The 21,894-nt window shown below is 42.6% G+C and overlaps 1 protein-coding gene across 2 annotated transcripts in view; it reads right to left on the bottom strand.

Annotated features, from left to right (window-relative positions):
• FHDC1 (FH2 domain containing 1) overlaps nucleotides 1–21,894 on the bottom strand; it is a 260,755-nt gene that overhangs the window by 65,808 nt on the left and 173,053 nt on the right. For both annotated transcript variants that reach the window (XM_078777022.1, XM_068114426.2), the window contains 2 exons: nucleotides 19,684–19,784; nucleotides 1,551–1,621 (listed from right to left, as the gene is read on the bottom strand). In XM_078777022.1, the coding sequence (XP_078633148.1) occupies nucleotides 1,551–1,621; nucleotides 19,684–19,784 (172 nt within the window). The remainder of the gene's footprint in view (nucleotides 1–1,550; nucleotides 1,622–19,683; nucleotides 19,785–21,894) is intronic.

Below are 21,894 nucleotides of genomic sequence, written 5' to 3'. Positions count from 1 at the left end.
CTGGTATGTTTAGGGTCATTGTCATGTTGCAAGGTCCACCTTTGTTTGAGCTTCAACTTTCCAACAGATGGCCTCACATTATCCTCAAGCACCCTCTGGTACAATGAAGAATTCATAGTGGATTATATGATGGTGAGCTGCCCAGGCCCTGATGCAGCAAAACTGCCCCAAACCATAATATTTCCACCACCATGCTTTACAGTTGGTATCAGGTTCTTGTGGTGAAATGCTGTCTTTGGATTTCGCCAAATATGTCTTCTGGTACTGTGGCCAAATAGCTCTACCTTTGACTCATCTGTCCAGAGCAGATTATTCCAGAAGTGCTGGTCTTCGCCTAGGTGTTCATTGGCAAATTTTAGTCTTGCCCTGATGTTCTTTCTGGACAGCAAAGGTTTCGTCCTGGCACACCTCCCATGTAGATCAATTTTGTGCAGCCTCTTTCTAATGGTAGAGTCGTGTACTTTGCCATCAACAGTGGCAAAAGCTACATGTAGGTCCCGTGATGACAATCTGGGGTTCTTAGAGACTTCTTTCAGCATCTTGCGGTCTGCTCTCGGGCTGAACTTGCTGGGGCGGCCTGGCCTGAATAAGTTGGCAGTTGTTTGGAATCTTCTCCACTTGTAGATGATCTTCCGGACAGTCGACTGATTGATTTCAAATTGTTTGGAGATCTTTTTAAATCCCTTCCCAGACTCGTAGGCATCTATAACCTTCTTTCTAAAGGCCTCAGAGAGCTCTTTTGATCTCAGCATGGTGACGCCGCACACTTTGACAGCAAAGAGCAAACCAAACTAAATGTTTGAGGTTTAAATAAGACAGGTTCCTCCAAGATCCTCTCTAACGATGTTCTAATCATTTGCACCTGAGCTGGTGCACCTGATTCTAATTTTAGGTATTTGAAGTAGTGATAAATGTCGGGGTGTACTTACTTTTTCCACATGCGAAATTTGCATTTACGTTTATTTAAATTATACAATGGACGACAAAATGTAAATGTTTCATGACATTTGTTATATTGAATCACCTTTATCTATCAATATTGTTGAAGTGAAGATCAAATAGCTGTATGTTGAAATATGTTGAAAAAGTCTAAACTTTACATGGGGTGCACTTACTTTTTCACGTGACTGTACATCAAGTGATGCTGGTGGATGTGACATCCAGTTTAACGTCCATCCGAGGGACGGCACGCACATTGATGCATCATCCTGCTCGTGAAACACCAGCATGGCAGTTTATATCTGGGTCGGATTCGAACTCGGCCTAGACAGCTTAGAGAGTAGTGTGCATACCTCAAGGCTATCACGTCGGCCCGAAACATGAAATGAAGAGGCCACAATGTAAAGAAAACAAGTTTATAAGGAGCTTTGTAAAATGGGGGAAATTAAGGAACTCCACATTCTGTGAATTATTTATCCTCAGAATAATCACTCCAAAGCCCCGAAAATAAGAAAGACGATGTTTATGAAAAGTGTACTCAAACAAGACTGAGCTGCATATAATGTCCACGTGCAAAAGGCATTTCATGTATGTGCATGCCCAGTACTCACGGCATTCATGTAATTACCAGCCTTGAGGACGAGGCGGATGACAAAATGAAGAGCTTCACAGTTCTGGACTTCTGCATGAATTGTGTTTGAGTGACAAGTGGGAGTTCAAGGGACAGGGGAAAGAGGGAGAACAGAAAAATTATGGTGCAACAAATAAACAATCAAGGCATTTTTTTAATTGCTGGGGGTTTTTTTGCCATGTATAATGAAATAGGCCTAAAAAAATTAATCAGAGCTTCAAAATAATATATTTAGATGAATAACATTTTTGAGAATAATATTTTGTGACGGAATAAAATATCTCAAGAAACTCAATCTCTATTCCAATAAAAGTTTAATTATTAAAAAATTAATCCGTCAAAACAATTATTTATCCACTCACCAAAACAAAAACTACTCAGCAACAGGACCCAATGGTATTCGTGCTTCCATCGAGATCATCAAAACCTATCCTGCACTATATTCTCTTTTTTCTTTCCTCTTTGCAAGTGCTTTTCAAAAGATCACGTGTTTTTATCATGCACAGTGGACAGAGTTAACCTCATCCACCCAAATAATTCCAGGATAGATCCCTCAACACCAGATACTCAACCTTCACCCTCAACACCAGATACTCAACCTTCACCCTCAACACCAGATAATCAACCTTCACCCTCAACACCACATAGTCATCCTTCACCCTCAAAACCAGATAATCAACCTTCACCCTCAACACCAGATACTCAACCTTCACCCTCAACACCAGATAATCAACCTTCATCCTCAACACCACATAGTCATCCTTCACCCTCAAAACCAGATAATCAACCTTCACCCTCAACACCAGATAATCAAACTTCACCCTCAACACCAGATTATCAACCTTTACCCTCAACACCAGATAGTCAACTTTCACCCTCAACACCAGATAGTCAACCTTCACCATCAACACGGATAGTCAACCTTCACCCTCAACACCAGATAATCAACCTTCACCCTCAACACCAGATAATCAACCTTCACCCTCAACACCAGATAATCAACCTTCACCCTCCACACCACATCATCAACCTTCACCCTCAACACCACATCATCAACCTTCACCCTCAACACCAGATATTCAACCTTCACCCTCAACACCAGATATTCAACCTTCACCTCAACACCAGATAGTCAACCTTCACCCTCAACACCAGATAGTCAACCTTCACCCTCAACACCAGATATTCAACCTTCACCCTCAACACCAGATATTCAACCTTCACCCTCAACACCAGATATTCAACCTTCACCCTCAACACCACATCGTCAGCCTTCACCCTCAATACCAGATAGTCAACCTTCACCCTCAACACCACATCGTCAACCTTCACCCTCAACACCACATCATCAACCTTCACCCTCAACACCAGAAAATCAACCTTCACCCTCAACACCCGATAGTCAACCTTCACCTTCAACACCACATCGTCAACCTTCACCCTCAACACCAGAAAAATCAACCTTCACCCTCAACACCAGATAGTCAACCTTCACCCTCAACACCAGATAGTCAACCTTCACCCTCAACACCAGATAGTCAACCTTCTTTGAGTATTCAACATATTCCCGTAAGATTACATCACCACTTCACCAGTTATCCCCCAACAAGGACTTGGGGTTGGAGCGAGTGATTGTGGATGAAGAGCAACGATGGGACAGAGTTGGGAGGGTATCAAGGGAAAGCGCAAAGGTCCCCTCCCTTTATATATAGGATCGTTTCTCTGCATGCAGCTTTATCATGGGGACTGAAAATACGTTTCTCGGCTTCTACTGGATGAAATCGGCTGCAAATGTCGGAAGTAAATGCTTTGTACGTTGAGGTAATACGTTCCAAATTTCAGAAGTAAATACATTGTACGTCAAGGTAATATGTTCCAAATTACAGAAGTAAATGCTTTGTACCTCAAGGTAATATGTTCCAAATTTCAGAAGTAAATACGTTGTACATCAAGGTAATATGTTCCAAATTTCAGAAGTAAATGCTTTGTACATCAAGGTAATATGTTCCAAATTTCAGAAGTAAATACTTTGTACGTTGAGGTAATATGTTCCAAATTTCAGAAGTAAATGCTTTGTACATTGAGCTAATATGTTCCAAATTTCAGAAGTAAATACTTTGTACGTCGAGGTAATATGTTCCAAATTTCAGAAGTAAATGCTTTGTACGTTGAGGTAATATGTTCCAAATTTCAGAAGTAAATGCTTTGTATGTCGAGGTAATATGTTCCAAATTTCAGAAGTAAATACTTTGTATGTTGAGGTAATATGTTCCAAATTTCAGAAGTAAATGCTTTGTACGTCGAGGTAATAAGTTCCAAATTTCAGAAGTAAATACTTTGTACATCAAGGTAATATGTTCCAAATTTCAGAAATAAATACTTTGTACGTTGAGTTAATATGTTCCAAATTTCAGAAGTAAATACTTTGTACGTCGAGGTAATATGTTCCAAATTTCAGAAGTAAATACTTTGTACGTCGAGGTAATATGTTCCAAATTTCAGAAGTAAATGCTTTGTACGTTGAGGTAACATGTTCCAAATTTCAGAAGTAAATGCTTTGTATGTCGAGGTAATATGTTCCAAATTTCAGAAGTAAATGCTTTGTATGTCGAGGTAATATGTTCCAAATTTCAGAAGTAAATACTTTGTATGTTGAGGTAATATGTTCCAAATTTCAGAAGTAAATGCTTTGTACGTCGAGGTAATAAGTTCCAAATTTCAGAAGTAAATACTTTGTACATCAAGGTAACATGTTCCAAATTTCAGAAGTAAATACTTTGTACGTCGAGGTAATATGTTCCAAATTTCAGAAGTAAATGCTTTGTACGTTGAGGTAATATGTTCCAAATTTCAGAAGTAAATGCTTTGTATGTCGAGGTAATATGTTCCAAATTTCAGAAGTAAATACTTTGTATGTTGAGGTAATATGTTCCAAATTTCAGAAGTAAATGCTTTGTACGTCGAGGTAATAAGTTCCAAATTTCAGAAGTAAATACTTTGTACATCAAGGTAATATGTTCCAAATTTCAGAAATAAATACTTTGTACGTTGAGTTAATATGTTCCAAATTTCAGAAGTAAATACTTTGTACGTCGAGGTAATATGTTCCAAATTTCAGAAGTAAATACTTTGTACGTCGAGGTAATATGTTCCAAATTTCAGAAGTAAATGCTTTGTACGTTGAGGTAACATGTTCCAAATTTCAGAAGTAAATGCTTTGTATGTCGAGATAATATGTTCCTAATTTCAGAAGTAAATACTTTGTATGTTGAGGTAATATGTTCCAAATTTCAGAAGTAAATACTTTGTACATCAAGGTAATATGTTCCAAATTTCAGAAATAAATACTTTGTACGTTGAGGTAATATGTTCCAAATTTCAGAAGTAAATACTTTGTACATCGAGGTAATATGTTCCAAATTTCAGAAGTAAATACTTTGTACGTCGAGGTAATATGTTCCAAATTTCAGAAGTAAATACTTTGTACGTTGAGGTAATATGTTCCAAATTTCAGAAGTAAATACTTTGTACATCAAGGTAATATGTTCCAAATTTCAGAAGTAAATACTTTGTACATTGAGGTAATATGTTCCAAATTTCAGAAGTAAATACTTTGTACGTTGAGGTAATATGTTCCAAATTTCAGAAGTAAATACTTTGTACGTCGAGGTAATATGTTCCACATTTCAGAAGTAAATACTTTGTACATCGAGCTAATGTGTTCCAAATTTCAGAAGTAAATGCTTTGTACGTTGAGGTAATACGTTCCAAATTTCAGAAGTAAATACATTGTACGTCGAGGTAATATGTTCCAAATTTCAGAAGTAAATGCTTTGTCCGTCGAGGTAACATGTTCCAAATTTCAGAAGTAAATACTTTGTATGTCGAGCTAATGTGTTCCAAATTTCAGAAGTAAATGCTTTGTACGTTGAGGTAATAAGTTCCAAATTTCAGAAGTAAATACTTTGTATGTCGAGGTAATATGTTCCACATTTCAGAAGTAAATACTTTGTAAATCGAGCTAATGTGTTCCAAATTTCAGAAGTAAATGCTTTGTACGTTGAGGTAATACTTTCCAAATTTCAGAAGTAAATACATTGTACGTCGAGGTAATATGTTCCAAATTTCAGAAGTAAATACTTTGTACGTCGAGGTAGTATGTTCCAAATTTCAGAAGTAAATACTTTGTATGTTGAGGTAATATATTCCAAATTTCAGAAGTAAATGCTTTGTACGTCGAGGTAATAAGTTCCAAATTTCAGAAGTAAATACTTTGTACATCAAGGCAATATGTTCCCAATTTCAGAAGTAAATACTTTGTATGTTGAGGTAATATGTTCCAAATTTCAGAAGTAAATACTTTTTATGTTGAGGTAATATTTTCCAAATTTCAGAAATAAATACTTTGTACGTGGAGGTAATATGTTCCAAATTTCAGAAGTAAATAATTTGTACATCAAGTTAATATGTTCCAAACTTCAGAAGAGAATACTTTGTACATCGAGGTAATATGTTCCAAATTTCAGAAGTAAATACTTTGTACATCAAGGTAATATGTTCCAAATTTTTGAAGTAAATACTTTGTACATGGAGGTAATATGTTCCAAACTTCAGAAGTAAATACTTTCTACATCAAGGTCATATGTTCCAAATTTCAGAAGTAAATACTTTTTATGTTGAGGTAATATTTTCCAAATTTCAGAAATAAATACTTTGTACGTGGAGGTAATATGTTCCAAATTTCAGAAGTAAATAATTTGTACATCAAGTTAATATGTTCCAAATTTCAGAAGTAAATACTTTGTACATCAAGGTAATATGTTCCAAATTTCAGAAGTAAATACTTTGTACATCGAGGTAATATGTTCCAAATTTCAGAAGTAAATACTTTGTACGTTGAGGTAATATGTTCCAAATTTCAGAAGTAAATACTTTGTACATCAAGGTAATATGTTCCAAATTTCAGAAGTAAATACTTTGTACATCAAGGTAATATGTTCCAAATTTAAAAAGTAAATACTTTGTACGTTGAGGTAATATGTTCCAAATTTCAGCAACGTCCGTTTATGCATTCTTGCGTTATATTTAGAAAACCCTCGAAATCACATTGGTGTCTGTCTGTCCATCCAAAATGTGTTGGCGCTCATATCTCAAGGACTATACATTGAAACTAGCTGGAACTTGGAATATACATCGGCCAATATGTCTATTTAATGGCTTTTGAAACAAATTCCACCTAATAGGCCTCAAGCTGAGGCCTGAAATAGTGCCAAAAAATTAGTTTCGTTCCGAACTCGCTGGACTACGATTTCTATGCATTGTTTTATTGTATACAACATGCCTGACCTTGTGTTAAAAGTTTAACTCTGAAATCCTGCCAGTTTCCGTGAACGACCACGTCAAACTAGGTCATGTAGAGTCAAAAGGGAGGATTTTTAGCTCCGGTGCCGAATTTGCGGTGTGGTATCTCAGTCAGTACATATAATTCAGCCTCGGAATTTATGCTAGGCACAGACCTCCCAATGGTTCTGTGGCCCTGTCAGTTCTGAAGGCTCTTACTTACGCACATATCATACAGCGGAAATGTAAAAAATGTACTTTTGCCGTACGTACCTACTGTAAAATTCAATGAATTTCTCCGAAATTAACCCAAAATATTTTCGAAACCATCAGAGATATCCTCTCGAAAATGGGTAAGCTTGGCATATGGAAGGGATACTGCTTATTGACGACGTTTCGTGGTTGTCTGGAAAACAACTGATAAAGGCGACACTAAAAATGCCTCCAGATGCATATGGGGACGGCATGATGACCAGGGATAGCATAGTGAATGTAGAGTAGGGAAGCTTGGTATTATGGTCGGCGGTATGAATCCGATGAATACATGATAATCCATTGATACAATAAGTATCAATCCATAGATAATAATAAGGCACACACCTGAAGTAAATCGCATGATAGTGTTATGGATCTCAACGTCGGCCCTTTTTTCCCTTACCAAGGGGGGATTAGTCCCCTTGTCTGCAACTGACCGACGTGAGTCCTGAAGCTGCCCAGCTCCCTCCAGAGAGGCAGGTGAGCAACCTCGTTCGTGACCGCGGACAAGATGTTAATTTGCTGAGCGGATTAGCAGCCGCGGCTCGAACCATTAACAGAAACTAGACCCGATTCCTAGTCGTTGGCCAAATCGTGCCACAAGTATTCAATGATGGAAAAGACAAGGACGAACGGATGTGAAGGAAAGAAGGCAAGGTAGGAAGAACAGGATTTATTATTATTTACACCAGACTAAAAGAAGAAAAGCACTCAAAGTAAGATACAGGAAAATGGAAGGATCAGAAGGACACAGAGCAATTTCCAGCTTATCTACACAGGCTTAACTTATACCCCAGACAACACAGGGGACAGACGACGAGCAGACTCACACGACTGGGGAATTGCAGGTAGGATTGGCTGATGGGATGAGAAGGTTCAGGTGGTCCACAGAATGGGCGACAGGGAGGTCCGAGGGTCGCGGCACGACGTCGGGGTTTGCGTGCACGCACTTGTTCTTTTGGAGGTAGGTTCCGGCAGTTGCCGTCAGTGCTGGTTGGTATTGCAAGCAGGGCATGCCGATTCTCATTCGCCGCAGGACGTTCGCGCCAAGCAAATGAACAATCCTCCCCACTGGTGTTCCTTGCTCATGCACCTCCCTTCACAGAACATCTCAGTGTGTGCTCCCTCACTCAGAACTCACTCTCTCTTCTGTCCCCTGACGCATCTCTCTTGTGGGGGCATCGCGTGATGGGTTATATAGGCCACACCCTCGAATCTTCGCGAACCTCTTGATCGTTCTCCCTCCGCCCTCTCAAGCCAAACCCACTCATTATTGGGTTGGTTGATCGGGGCTGGCTGACTCCTCCTCCTGATGATGATGGGCGGGCCACGCCCTTCTTCCCCGAGTTAGAGCACATGGCAATGGCGGCGATGCAGTTGGCAATAGAGGCTTTGAGGGAATTGAAAGGGGATCTATCTTATTTCAATTCGGTGCAATGCAGAGTCAACTAATGGGAAACACAGCCTTAAACTAATACACATACTAAGGAAATAACTATTTAGAAGGGTATATGGTGGCCTACGTGCATGTATATGGACTAACTAAGAGGACGACCTTTGACCTTTACACTACGGAGGTATTTACAAGGAATCGTTACACTTTACAGAGGGTGATATTTACAACAAAAAAAAAACACAGGATTCTCAAATCCGCAACACTAGTTTATTCACCGTCGTGTCAATACGCCAAGATGCAGGCTTCGATGTATGCGAAAATTCTGAATGTCCACGGGCTCAAGTAGCACAAATCTTCTTAAAATTTCAAGGCAATCGGATGAAAATTGAGGATTTTAGAAATTCGACAAAGTTGGTGAACTTTGGCCTATGTTGACCTATTGACCCTTTGATCCCAAAAACAATAAGCTTCTTGCTTATGATCAACTATACAATTTGGTGAAGTTTCGTGAAGATCGGTTGAAAATTGTGACCTGTAGGCACCTGACTGACAGACAGACAGACAAACAGACAGACAGACAGAAAAACAGACAGACAGACAGACAAACAAACAGACAGACAGACAAACAAACAGACAGACAGACAAACAGACAGACAAACAAACAGACAGACAGAAAAACAGACAGAATAACGCACAAGATCAAGCAATATACTTGAAAAATCTCAGGTAGAATTAATCAGCAATTATTTAGCTCAGGTAGAACAGCAAGGTGATCGTGAGCATTTTATTATTAAAATTAGTATACATTGCACGTTTTTATGCCTCCGCAGGATGGTCGTCCGTCCGGTTGTCGGTCCGTACCAGACTTTCGTTTCCAGAATAACCGCTTATGGGATTGGCTTATTGGTATGAACTGTAATCATTGGTATGATAACAAAATTGGTATGAACTGTAATGCAAAGATGAACTGGTTCGATTTTGGGTTGAAAAGGTCAAAGGGACCATGGTCATGTGACCTTTAATTTAAAATCTTGGTTACCACAACAACTTGTGGGCGAGAGAAAGGATTTCAATCAAACTTGACAGTAAATATCGCGGATGCTTCTTCATGGTGGTCGAATCCTTCCCCCTCCAAAATCTTCCCCATTCTGTCCTGCTGCCCCGATTCGTCAGGTCAGCGCTTTGTTAGGGTCAGAGTGCCGATTGGTCCCCATGGACCATCCCTTTCCCTCTTGTCCCTGTTTCTTTCTTTCTCCAACTCTGACGTGGCCCTGACTTCGTGAAGGTGGGTCACACCATCGTCGATGTGGGGGATCTCTGGGTCGTTTCTGGGAGATCGATCCGCTGTCTTTGTGTCAAGGGCTTGTTCGAGAGAACTGTCCGAAGTGATACAACAACAACCAAATTTGACACCACAATGGCCTGCTGTGCAAAGATGGACAGATTAAATTTTTGGGTGTAACAGGACATGTGCCCTTTGAAAATATTTTTGCAGATCATAACTCGAGTTTGAAACATCTGAGGTTTTACCTCTGTCATGTGACCTTTAATCGAGATCAAACGTAAACAGTGGGTTGACATCGAACGCAGGCGGACGCATATCCAATATCACCCACCGATGCAGACATTGTACAACAGAGCTCGTTTCGTCCCACCCTGCACAATAACGTGGGGTATAATTAGCAGTGTAGGTAGATCCTAGACTCGTGGAGGTAGATCCTAGACTCGTGGAGGTAGATCCTAGACTCGTGGAGGTAGATCCTAGACTCGTGGAGGTAGATCCTAGACTCGTGGAGGTGTATCCTAGACTCGTGGAGGTGTATCCTAGACTCGTGGAGGTAGATCCTAGACTCGTGGAGGTAGATCCTAGACTCGTGGAAGTAGATCCTAGACCCATGGAGGTAGATCCTAGACCCGTGGAGGTAGATCCTAGACTCGTGGAGGTAGATCCTAGACTCGTGGAGGTAGATCGTAGACTCGTGGAGGTGTAACATGCTTCGACTGTCGCGATAGGGAATCTACCTTGTAATAAGATCTGTGTAGTCTGGTTTGTCGCGTTAAGATGTATACCTGTGAATATACCAGGATGTTTGAGTGCTAGATCGTGTTGGGATTAAAGATAAACCCCTGTGTGTCAAACCTGGTAATCAAACCTTTGTCCCTTATGGCAATACACTCATTTAAACACATAGACAGGCCCTTAGTACAACATTAAATGATTCCCTTCCCTGACAGTGACTTCGGAAGGAACAGGCAAATAAACCAGGCCAGGACACCGCCGATGATGGCCACCGCCAGCTACACCTCCGGCAGGCCTAGCCACATTGAGTGCCATGAGCTATGACCACGCTACAGGCCTGTGATTCGGTGGAGGGCACTGATTGGGTGGCGCGCCAAGGCTGACGTCACCGCTGCAAGGTTATATATAGGGACGCGCTGGACTTTTTCAGGACGCTCTCTCTCTTGTGCAGTACATCCCTGTGGTCCTCATGCACGTCCAACTCTTGCAGCACGTCCTTCCCTGACTGTTTTGTGCTCTCTGCGCTTTTTATTGGTATTGAGAGGTCCTGGTGGTCGTGGGCTCGCCATCTGTGTGGTGCTTGGAGCGGTGCTTTTGGTGCTTTGGGGCCTCGTGTGTGATCGGTGCTTCTGGAGCTTGGAGTGGTGCACGGACCTCGTGAGCGGTCGACGAGGAGCCTAGAGTGGGTGTTGGCCCGGGCCTTCGCGGTGCTGTGGTGCCGGAGCGAGGGACCTCGTGGTGTGCGGGGGAGCTTGGAGACGCAAGACGACAGGACAGATAAGGACACACCACTTACACACCATAACGAATGTTTTCTTTTCCTTATTTCGTACTCCCTCTTCTCATATCTGGAATCTGTCGTGTGGGGACATCCCGATTAGGATATTTATTACCGGCGCGTGCTTTTCCTCTCCCGACCTTTATTGTGAATAAACCCTTATATTATTTCCTGTATATATCTGAACGCAGTTTCCGTGTGGTTTTTTTAACAGGTAAGACTGCAGGGGCCTCACGCCCCCCCGCTCCATCCCACGCGCTTTGGTGTAGCTTTTATTTTTGGAGTCCGCAATTGAGTTTCGCCTCGAGAGCTAAGGCCTTCGCGATTGGCTTCCGTGACCGCCTGATTTTAATCAAAGGCGGTCGCACGACAATATGTAAATATATACACACTTTATACCCCTTTAAAATATTAAAATAAAAAAATTCTAACATGCTGGCCCGATGGCCTAATGGATAAAGCATCAGATTCCCAAGCTGGGCATTGTAGATTCAAATCCCATCTGGGTTGAATATATTTTTTCCACCTTACTTTTTCAAGTCTTTTATATCGTCTTGAATAATGTATTGTATGATGAACAAATACATTTTGTTTGTATTTAAAATATATATTGTGAAAAATGCCAGGAGCATAAAAAGGCCCCTTTATATCAGGGCATGTGCCATGTGGCAAAGTATAGAAAAGAAGGGACATTTCGTAGCTTGTAGAAAATGCCAAACAATACAAAATAAGGGGCATTCAAAAAAAATCTCATGTGCATGCTGGACTACCCTTGTGTTCTGAGGAGGAACCAGGTAATGCTCTAGAAATGTTCATATAAAGAGACATCCTACATTTGACAAATAAAATACATTTACCTCTTCATGCAGGTGTACGAATCAAATTTGCGCCTACTTTTTATGAACTTTATATTATGAATGTCCCTTCTATTCTATTGATCGACATTTTCTACAAGCTATGGAATGTCCCTTCTTTTATATGCATTGTCACATGGGACATACCCTGATATAAAGGGGCGTTTTCTATGCCCCTGGCATTTTACCCAAGAATATTACTGTTAGCCCTGTTTACGGCTGTACATGTGTCTGATACAGCTGTACCTGTACGTGTGTCTGATACGGCTGTTCCTGTACGTGTTCGATACGGCTGTACCTGTACGTGTTCGATACGACTGTACCTGTACGTGTTCGATACGGCTGTACCTGTACGTGTTCGATACATAACATAGAAAGTCCTAAAGTGGTGGCGATCATGGCCAATGCGAAATAGAAATGTGAAAACACAGAATCGCTCCTTACCCTCAACCTCTCACACTTCTCCACAGGTGTTCTGTCCTTTTTCTTCTTGTCCATTTGATTAGAATCTCTAATCTTCGTGGGGATCGTGTCGGCTTTTAATCTCTTCAATTTACTCATCCCAAACTGGGAATACAGGTCGGTGTCGTACGAGTTATCTTCAAAATGGACGCTGCAAATGACGCTTAAAGCAGGTGAGCCACACCACTTTCCTCTGGTCAATTTTATTTTAGCTATCCATATTTACCTTACAGGTGGATCTTGTCGGAAAACATGTAAACACACCATCTTTGGATGTTGTGCTACAACCAGCAACAATACGTCGAGCTGCCATTCTGAGTACTTTTTCAGAGTTTGGAGGGTATGTAGGCCGCATGTAAACAAGTCTTGCAGCAAAAGTATCCTCAAGGTGGTGTGGGTCACGTGATATATGACATAATGAAATCGCTATATTTTTGGGTGGGGAGGGGAGGGGGAGGAGCTGGGGGAGAGCGAGGGGGGTGTGTCCAATCGAGCAGAGAACGACACCAAAATCATTAATACCTTCCTTCCTTCCAACATATTTATTTAAGAACAGAACAACATTAAGTGTGAACTGAAGCTATTCTGAAAGTCGGTCATGCAACGCGCCGCCATCTTGGTTTGGGGGAAATTGCACGAAAGTTGGCGCAAACCGATCATCGCGGCGAAAAACTAGTTTTAGTGTGTCAGTTAAGTTGTCATAACATACCAGTACTCAGATGAATTTCAAACTGTGACAAACACGTACGAATGGCGCCCAATGTTTTCCCCAATTCCCCACGATGGCGGCGCCACGGTGCGAAGCTGTGACGTTACGCCGACTTCCAGAATATCTATTCATTATATGGCCTTATCGACACTTATGGAAGAGGAACTACGAGTGATTCGTATCAGCAGTTGCACACAAACATTATCTAATCAGAATTTGATTGAGATGATTATTGCCGATCCAGACCAAAGGCCTAGCCATCTTGGCGCTCGAGGCCTAGCCATCCTGGCGCTCGAGGCCTAGCCATCCTGGCGCTGGAGGCCTAGCCATCCTGGCGCTCGAGGCCTAGCCATCCTGGCACTCGAAGGGATGGCAGCGAGGCAACTGTGGAGGTGGGCTTACAAGATTGCGTAACGTCTTCAATTGCCAAGCATCTTCCAAGCCAACGTCCATTCTCTTTGCCATAAAATCGATGAGCTGACCTGCCATATTGATACGCGACAGGACTGCAGAGACTGTTCAGTATACTGTGTTGCAGAAACTTGGCTTGATTCATTCATTCCTGACGCCGCTGTACAGATACCCGGATTCACACTTCCTCATTCTGATCGTGTATTCAAATCAGTAAAAAAGGAGAAACGTGCTGGATTATGTTTCCTGGTGAAGAATTCATGATGCACGGACTCCAATATTATCTCATTCCTGAACGCCAGAGTTGGAAACGTAACTGCTGGTTATATACTCCCCGAAGTCAGAGCAGCATTCACCATTAATAACCAACGTTATTAATGACCTTTTGACTTCCGCTTCTGGTCTTGCCGGCGAGGTTTCTTTTATTCGCAGCTGTCCACGCTCTCCATCGAAATCGAAGTTAAGTAATTGTTCCCATTTGTATTTTCGTTAAAACTGTATTTATTTTATGGTGCTTGTACCTATAGTGTGTCCCTAGGAAAATTATCGGTGTAAATCTTTCATACCTGTATAGAAAATCGTGTTAATTCGTGTCGTGTCTTTTGAGGCCTTGTCGGCTAACGTGTCCGACCTTGAGGCTTTGTTTTTCTCTCAGCGGTCTGTCTTTTGTGCTCCAATAACTTTCGTTCTCTGTTTTTCCCAGTCTTTTCACCCCATAGTCTACTTCCTTGTTTAAAATCTCAACCCAAAAAAAAAAAACACGCCCCAAAAAAACATTTCCTTCTCTGTTCTTATTCGTTGTTCTTATTCGTTCATTCGTTGTTCTTATTCGTACGTTCGTTCTTCGACCACGTGTTTCTCCCCCATTTCCCCAGATAGTTTTCACTGCTCAATTAAAAAATGTTTCAACTTTCCCCTGAAGTACTGTATTCTGTCATATATTATAACACCTTTTTCTTCTTCTTCTTTAAAAGGTTGCTTTCGACTTGCTCACCAAATCTATTCATCCCAAAAAAAATTCCATCTCTTACAGTGCCTCTTTTCTACATTCTCAAAACTCACCTGCACTCCACGCCCCATCCAGCATCCTTAAACGTATTTTTAACTCGAAGGTCACAAGAAACTCATTTTGCAATAATTGTTCGTTTCCCATTAATCGTACACTTTCCAAAATCCAATCTCACCCCTCCCCTCCAAAACTTCCCCATCACCCCTCCCCTCCAAATCTTCCCCATCACCCATCCCTTTCAAATCTTCCCCCTTGCCCCTCCCCTCCAAATCCTCCCCATCACCCATCCCTTTCAAATCTCCCCCCTTGCCCCTTCCCTCCTAAACTCCCCCCACACCCCTCCCCTCCAAGACTCCCCCTCGCCCCTCCCCTCCAAGACTCCCCCTCACCCCTCCCCTCCAAATCTCCCCCATCTCCCATCCCTTTCAAATCCCTCCCGTTGTCCCTTCCCTCCTAAATTCCCCCCTAACCCCTCCCCTCATAAACTTCCCCCTCGCTCTCCCCTTCAAATCTCCCCACCCTCATTTCTTCTCCATTTCCCCCCTCTCACCCCTCCTCCTCCTCAAAGCATCCTCCCCGCTTCTTCCCCCTTCCAACTCTCACCTCCATCTCCCCCAACCTCCTGCTTCGCTCTTCCCCCTCCTCAAATAACACCTCATTGTGCCTCACCCAATCACCATCAAACCTTTTGTCCGCCCCATCCTTTCCATTCTCCGAGCTATTCTGAAATCTCTGACACACCTTCAACAACTCTCCCTACCTCTTCCTCCTCTTCCACATCTTACCCTACCCCTCATCCCCCCTGTTCTGTATCCGATGCTCCCCCTTCCTCTTCATTAACGATATGGACCTCAAACATCCAGGGCTTTCGTTCAAACTTGACTGATCTCTCCATACAGGTTGCTTCTGACAAACCAGATGTGATCTGCTTAACAGAAACTTTCCTCCTTCATGATGTCTCTGATTCCTTAGTATCTCTCCCGGGTTACTCCCTCCACCGGTATGACAGACCTGAGCCTCGTCCTGGAGGTGGGGTTGCTATCTTTATCAAAAACTCTCTTTCTCACTCGCACTGCACTTCCCTCTCTCCACTTCACCCCCAGGAATACCTCTGGCTACGGCTTCCCCTTCGCTCCCACCTTTTTTTCATATGTGTGTTGGGCCGTCCACCAAACAGTGATGACTCCATCTACATCTCGCTGTCTGATAATATGGACCAACTTCTATCAACTCATCCCAACTCTCTCTTCCTGTGGTGATTTCAATAGTCACCATGCCAGTTGGCTGGGTGTGGGTACCTCTCTCACCAGCCATGGCTCCTCAGCAAAGGACTTCTGCGACTCATTGGGACTGACACAATCTGTCAATTTCCCGACCCGGATCTCAGTCAACGGAGCATCTTCTCTTCTGGACTTGGTTATGACTAACTTCCCTGAAAATGTCTGCTGCTCTTCTTCTGCTCCAATCGGCTCATCTGATCATGTGCTTGTTAAAGTGGACATCTCTCTGACCATTCTCAGGGAGCCTCCTCAGCGTCGACGAGTCTGGCATTTCACTCAGGCCAACTGGCACGGTCTTCAAGCAGCCATCAATCATCTAGACTGGTCTCCCATCTCTACCACCTCTGACATCAACTCATCCTGGGAATTATTCCAAAGTAAATTGCTCTCTCTCATGCAGAGATTTATCCCATCTTGTCTTCAGTTGTCATACCCTTCCTCCCGTCCTTGGTACACGGAATCTTGTGGTGAGGCTGTTGCCCAGAAACAACTTGCCTTCGTCTCCTGGAAAGCAAATCCAACGGAAGGAAATCTCATTTCCTTTCACAAAGCCCAAAACAAGTGTGTGTCCACCCTCAGGAGAGCCAGGAAACAATATCTCTCCATTCTCAAGACCGAACTCTCTTATCTGTCTCCCTCTTCCAAATCCTGGTGGCGTCTGGTCAAATCTGTTTCTGGTGTTTTTTCCCCCTCCATCCCCTCCCTTACCTCAAATGGCTACACAGCTGATTCCGCACGTGAAAAAGCTGAATGCCTCAACTCTGTGTTTGCCTCTAAATCTTGTGTCCCAAACCCATCCCTCTCTGTACCCACTGTACCCAGTCGTACCCAGCTGCTCCTGGACTCTGTGTTCTTTCCTCCTGGCAAGGTGGAAAAGTTTCTGTCAACCCTCTACTCTGATTCTGCAACTGGACCTGACGGCATCAGCCCACGAGTCCTCAAATCCTGTTCTTACGCTCTTTCACTCCCTCTCTCTGTTCTCTTCATCCTCTCTTTTGCTCAAGGTCAACTGCCATCTGCTTGGAAATCAGCCAACATCACCGCCTTATACAAAAAAGGTGCAAAAACAGATCCTAGCAACTACAGACCAATCAGCGTTCTCCCAATTATCAGCAAAGTCATGGAATCCATCATTGCTTCAGATAGGAAATCTTTCCTCTTCTCCAATGGCTTGATCTCTGATCATCAATTTGGTTTCAGACCAGGTCACTCTACTCTGGACATGCTGCTTCTGCTGTCTCAACAATGGATGGAGGTCCTCAATGCCAAACAGGAAATTAGAGCTGTCTCCCTCGACATATCACGTGCCTTCGCTACGGTCTGGCACCCCGCTCTGCTCACCAAACTCTCCTCCTTTGGTATCCATGGAAATCTCCACGCATGGCTGGCGGACTTCCTCTCTAGTCGTAGTCAACGTGTGGCCCTGAATGGGTTTCTCTCATCTCCTCTTCCTGTTCAGGCTGGAGTTCCCCAAGGCAGTGTTCTGGGCCCTGGGCTTTTTCTGGTCTTCATCAATGATCTCTCCGACTCTCTTGAAAATCCTCTCTATCTCTTTGCTGATGACTCCACTCTCTGCCGCTCCATTCCTCATCCCTCAGATCAGCAGTCTGCAGCCTCCTCACTCTCTGCAGACCTGGACAAAATCACTGACTGGGCAAACAAGTGGAACATGTCTTTCAATCCTGACAAATCTCACACTCTTACGATGTCTCTCCGAAAAGACCGACTGGACAACCCTCCCATCCACTTTCTGAATAATCCTCTCCAAGAAGTTCTGTCACTCAAGCTTTTGGGTCTCACTATCTGCTATGATCTTTCCTGGGAAAACTACATTTCAAATCTGGCCTCCAAAGCCAGTCGCCGACTGGGCATCCTCCATCGTGCGAAGTCCTTCCTTGGCACACCTGAGCTCCTCACCACATACAAGTCTTTCATCCGCAGCTCAATGGAATACTGCTCTCCCCTCTGGGCTGGTGCTCCTGCTTCACACCTAGCTCGTCTTCATGCTGTTGAAACCAAAGCGTTCAGAATCATTGGAATCTCCCGTGATGAAGCTACCTCCGAGGGCCTTTCACTTACTCACCGCAGGCAGGTCGGTGGTCTTTCTGTCTTCTACCGACTCCTCTCCGGCCTTGCGCCTCCCGCTCTCTCTGGGATCTGTCCCCCAAATATTCCTAAAGGTGGCACAAGATCTGCCTGCAACCCTCTTATGGTTAAACTGCCAAAATCAAGACTCTCTGCTCACCTTCACTCTTTCATTCCTCTTTTCTCCTGCCTTTGGAACAAACTCCCCCACTCCTTTCAATCCCACTCCTCCCTCCAGGTCTTTAAAACTGCTGTTCACCACCATCTCTTATGTTCCCCCATCCAAAACCTTGATCTTTTCTACCCCCGCTAATTTCACCCCAAATCCTCTTTTTTGAAATACCAACTTATTTCCTGGAATTCCTTGGTGTCCTTGTGTTTGTACTTCAAAATCCCACGCCGCCTCCCCACAAGCCCTCTCCCTCCCACACATTCCCGATGTCTCTCACAAATGTTGTGTTTATGTGCTTCCCCTTCTCTCCCCATCTTGTCTACCGCTCCCCTTTTTATATACTTTGGTTCTTTGTCTGTTTGATTTGTTTGTGTGATAAATGTTAGCTCTTTCACGAGCCTCGAGTATGTATACAAAAAAAACAAAAACAAAAACGTTGTCCATGTCTTTTTGGAGCACCCTGTAATTAATAGATGTACTTAATTAATAGACAGGATGCAACGAGTGTTCAAACAACTTTATATATATATATATATATTGATATAGTCAGACGGCTTTACCACCTCACCTCTTCATCGACCGTGTTTTTTCTGTTTAAAATTTTTTTTTGAAGAAGAAGACGTTTTGGTCAAAAATATACATACATAACCATCGACGTTTGCTCCGTTATAATAAGATGTTGTTTTGAGGCTCTCCATTTACAATGAATCTATTTATTTTTCAATGTAATTTTTTCAGCACGTTGTGTCAAAGTACTTCTCATTATGTGTATCGCTTACAGTATATATGACAACAAATTAGTTATTATCATAATTATTATTATTATTATTGAACCGAACATGATTTTCTGTGTATGTGCACCTTCACACCGACATGACCATTTGTAACATTTAAAATTCATTTTTACATTTTAATGTCGTCGTGTGACCGAAAGCGGGCGACCTCTTAGTGACTTATGAGACCAACTAAATAAAACAAAACAATGATAATTCAATGATAAATCAACCAAATTGTAAACAGAAAATGTGTGAATTGACAGAAAAACGGAGCTGCTTTCGGCTGCCAAACTAATCATTTATTTATTTAATTTGCACATTCAACATCTTCGCAAAATCTAAAGTGAAAGACATGCTGGACACTATGTATTAATTAATAAATTTATTACTTAATTAATTAATTCATGTAGCTTCGGTTACAGGGCATCGGCTCGACTGAAGCAGTTTTTTGGCTCAGGTTACAATCCTGGACCAGTCGCCGCTCCTACACAGATGGATAGTATGACGGGAAAACAAGGAAGCATAAAATAAACAAACAGCTGCACATCAGAGAATGTAAGACTCACCTGCAATTGCATATCGGAGTGTCGCGATGTCCTTCATCAAGCCCTCAACAAGAATATGAAACTCCTGCTGCAGAACCATGACATCGAGGCGGAGTGCATAGCTTCGGAGGTTAAAAAGAGATATAGCTTCGAGTTTGGGAGAGCAGGGAAAAAACTGTTCATACAAAAATGCATGCTCTATGCCATCCTATCTCAATAATTGGCTGATCGAACGAGATGAAAATGCCAAGAATGGACTTGATAATTCAAATTGGTGAAAATTAGAAAATATACCAAAACTCAAATGTGATACCCCTTCCACATCAACATCAATACGACCAGTGGCCCTGACGTCACTTGAATCCTATCGGGTTCCCACAAGGATTGAGCAAATTTTCCAACTCGAGCATAAAAGTAGCAGTTCGTTCAGTCCAACACAACAAGTAACCCTAAAAACGGCAGCGTTGATGTTTCAATAAATAAATAAATATTGGGATTTATCCGAGTACCATGCAATTCATCCATACAAGCAGCTTGGGATAATCAAAGTGGCCAAAAACGGACCAGAAAATACATTTTGTTAAATATACAGGAAACAACGCTCATCTCAACCATTTCATACCCGGTTCTTCCTCGCCTGTGGAAGTCTTCCTGAATCTTTTGTCACGAGCACTTCCCTACAGGATGTCCAGTCTGTCGCTCACCACCGTCCCATGGCATCTCCCATTTCCACTACAGAGCTATGAAAATTGAGCACTATTCAGCACCACTCGCTAACACCCGACTGGTGTCACCCTTCCACGACAATTCCCTTCATGCTTTGGAACATCCATTCTTTCTCATCTGACCGGTTTCCTTCTGCCTGCTCTCACATGACCTCAAATATGTTCTCATCTGACCGGTTTCCTTCTGCCTGCTCTCACATGACCTCAAATATGTTCTCATCTGACCGGTTTCCTTCTGCCTGCTCTCACATGACCTCAAATATGTTCTCATCTGACCGGTTTCCTTCTGCCTGTTCTCACATGACCTCGAATATGCTCTTGCGGTTTTGGAAAATGTACCCTAGAGGAGCGCATTCATGGACACTTCGGAGTCCCCAAACAGTTGTTACATCGACCACCCGGAATTGGATGGAGGTTATGTTTTCACCCTTGTCTGTTTATCTGTCTGTGAACAGGATCTCTCAAAAAGTTGTGGACGGCTTCAGACGAAATTTGGTGGAGAGGTTGGGTGTGTTAGGCGGACAAAATGATTAAATTTTGGTGAAGATCTGGATCCGGATACTACATTTTTTAAAGTGATCTTCACCATTGAGAGATGGGGCAAAAAACAATATGCCGTCGGACCCCGCTATTCGTGGTTCTGCTATTAGTGGAATCTGCATATTCGCGGTTGATAAAATGCGACATGTTTCTCTATTCGGGGAAAAATGTACCACAAAATCGCGGGGTTTTTTCTATTCACGGCTGTATAGTCCGCAAAATCGCGGAGTTTTTTCTATTCACGGCTGTATAGTCCGCAAAATCGCGGTCTTTCCCCCTATTCGTGGCCATTTTCCGCGAATTATGTTTTTCAGGGGTGCAAAAAAAAATTCACGAGACGCTCGCTTGACACATTTATAAAACCCATCTTTTACCAGCCATGCGTAAAGCAGCTGGACATAAATATGCAAAAAAACTTCGATGAGCCGCGAGCATGACCTGCTTATACAGTACCGCACATTTACTGCTGCGTGATTTGCGTTTTCATGGCTTTCGCGGGCGCAAATTTTAACCGCACTTTCAGCGAGCTTCGCGGGATATCCCACCAGATGTGTAAACAAGTCGACTCCGCGAATTATAGAATGCAAACACTTCATTAAATCGATTACAGTTTGCAATTTACTGTAAAGCATCATCAGAGATGTTACACAATGAAAACCCTTCGGGGGATGTTACATCAGTGACTAAAACATGTCAACCCCACGAGTTATACAGTTATAGAATGCAAATGCTTCATTAAATCGATTATTGAAACTAGCGTGACTCGATCGTTTCAGAGGGATCGGCATCTTTGACCATTTCAGTGTCTTTTGGGTCTTCATGGTGTTTGGGTCTTCAGAGGCTTTTGGGTCTTAAGGGTCTTTTGTTTCCTCTGGGTCTTTAAGAGTCTTTGGGGGTATTTAAGGGTCTTTTGTGTCTAAAGGGTATTTAAGGGTCTTTGGGGTCTTCAGGGTGTTTTGGGGACTTC

This window comes from Myxine glutinosa, chromosome 4, assembly GCF_964187855.1.
Source record: "Myxine glutinosa chromosome 4, kmMyxGlut1.1, whole genome shotgun sequence".
In the NCBI taxonomy this organism is placed as follows: domain Eukaryota; kingdom Metazoa; phylum Chordata; class Myxini; order Myxiniformes; family Myxinidae; genus Myxine; species Myxine glutinosa.
The sequence above is the reverse complement of the archived record's forward strand: the minus strand, read 5'-3'. Positions and strand labels throughout refer to the sequence as shown.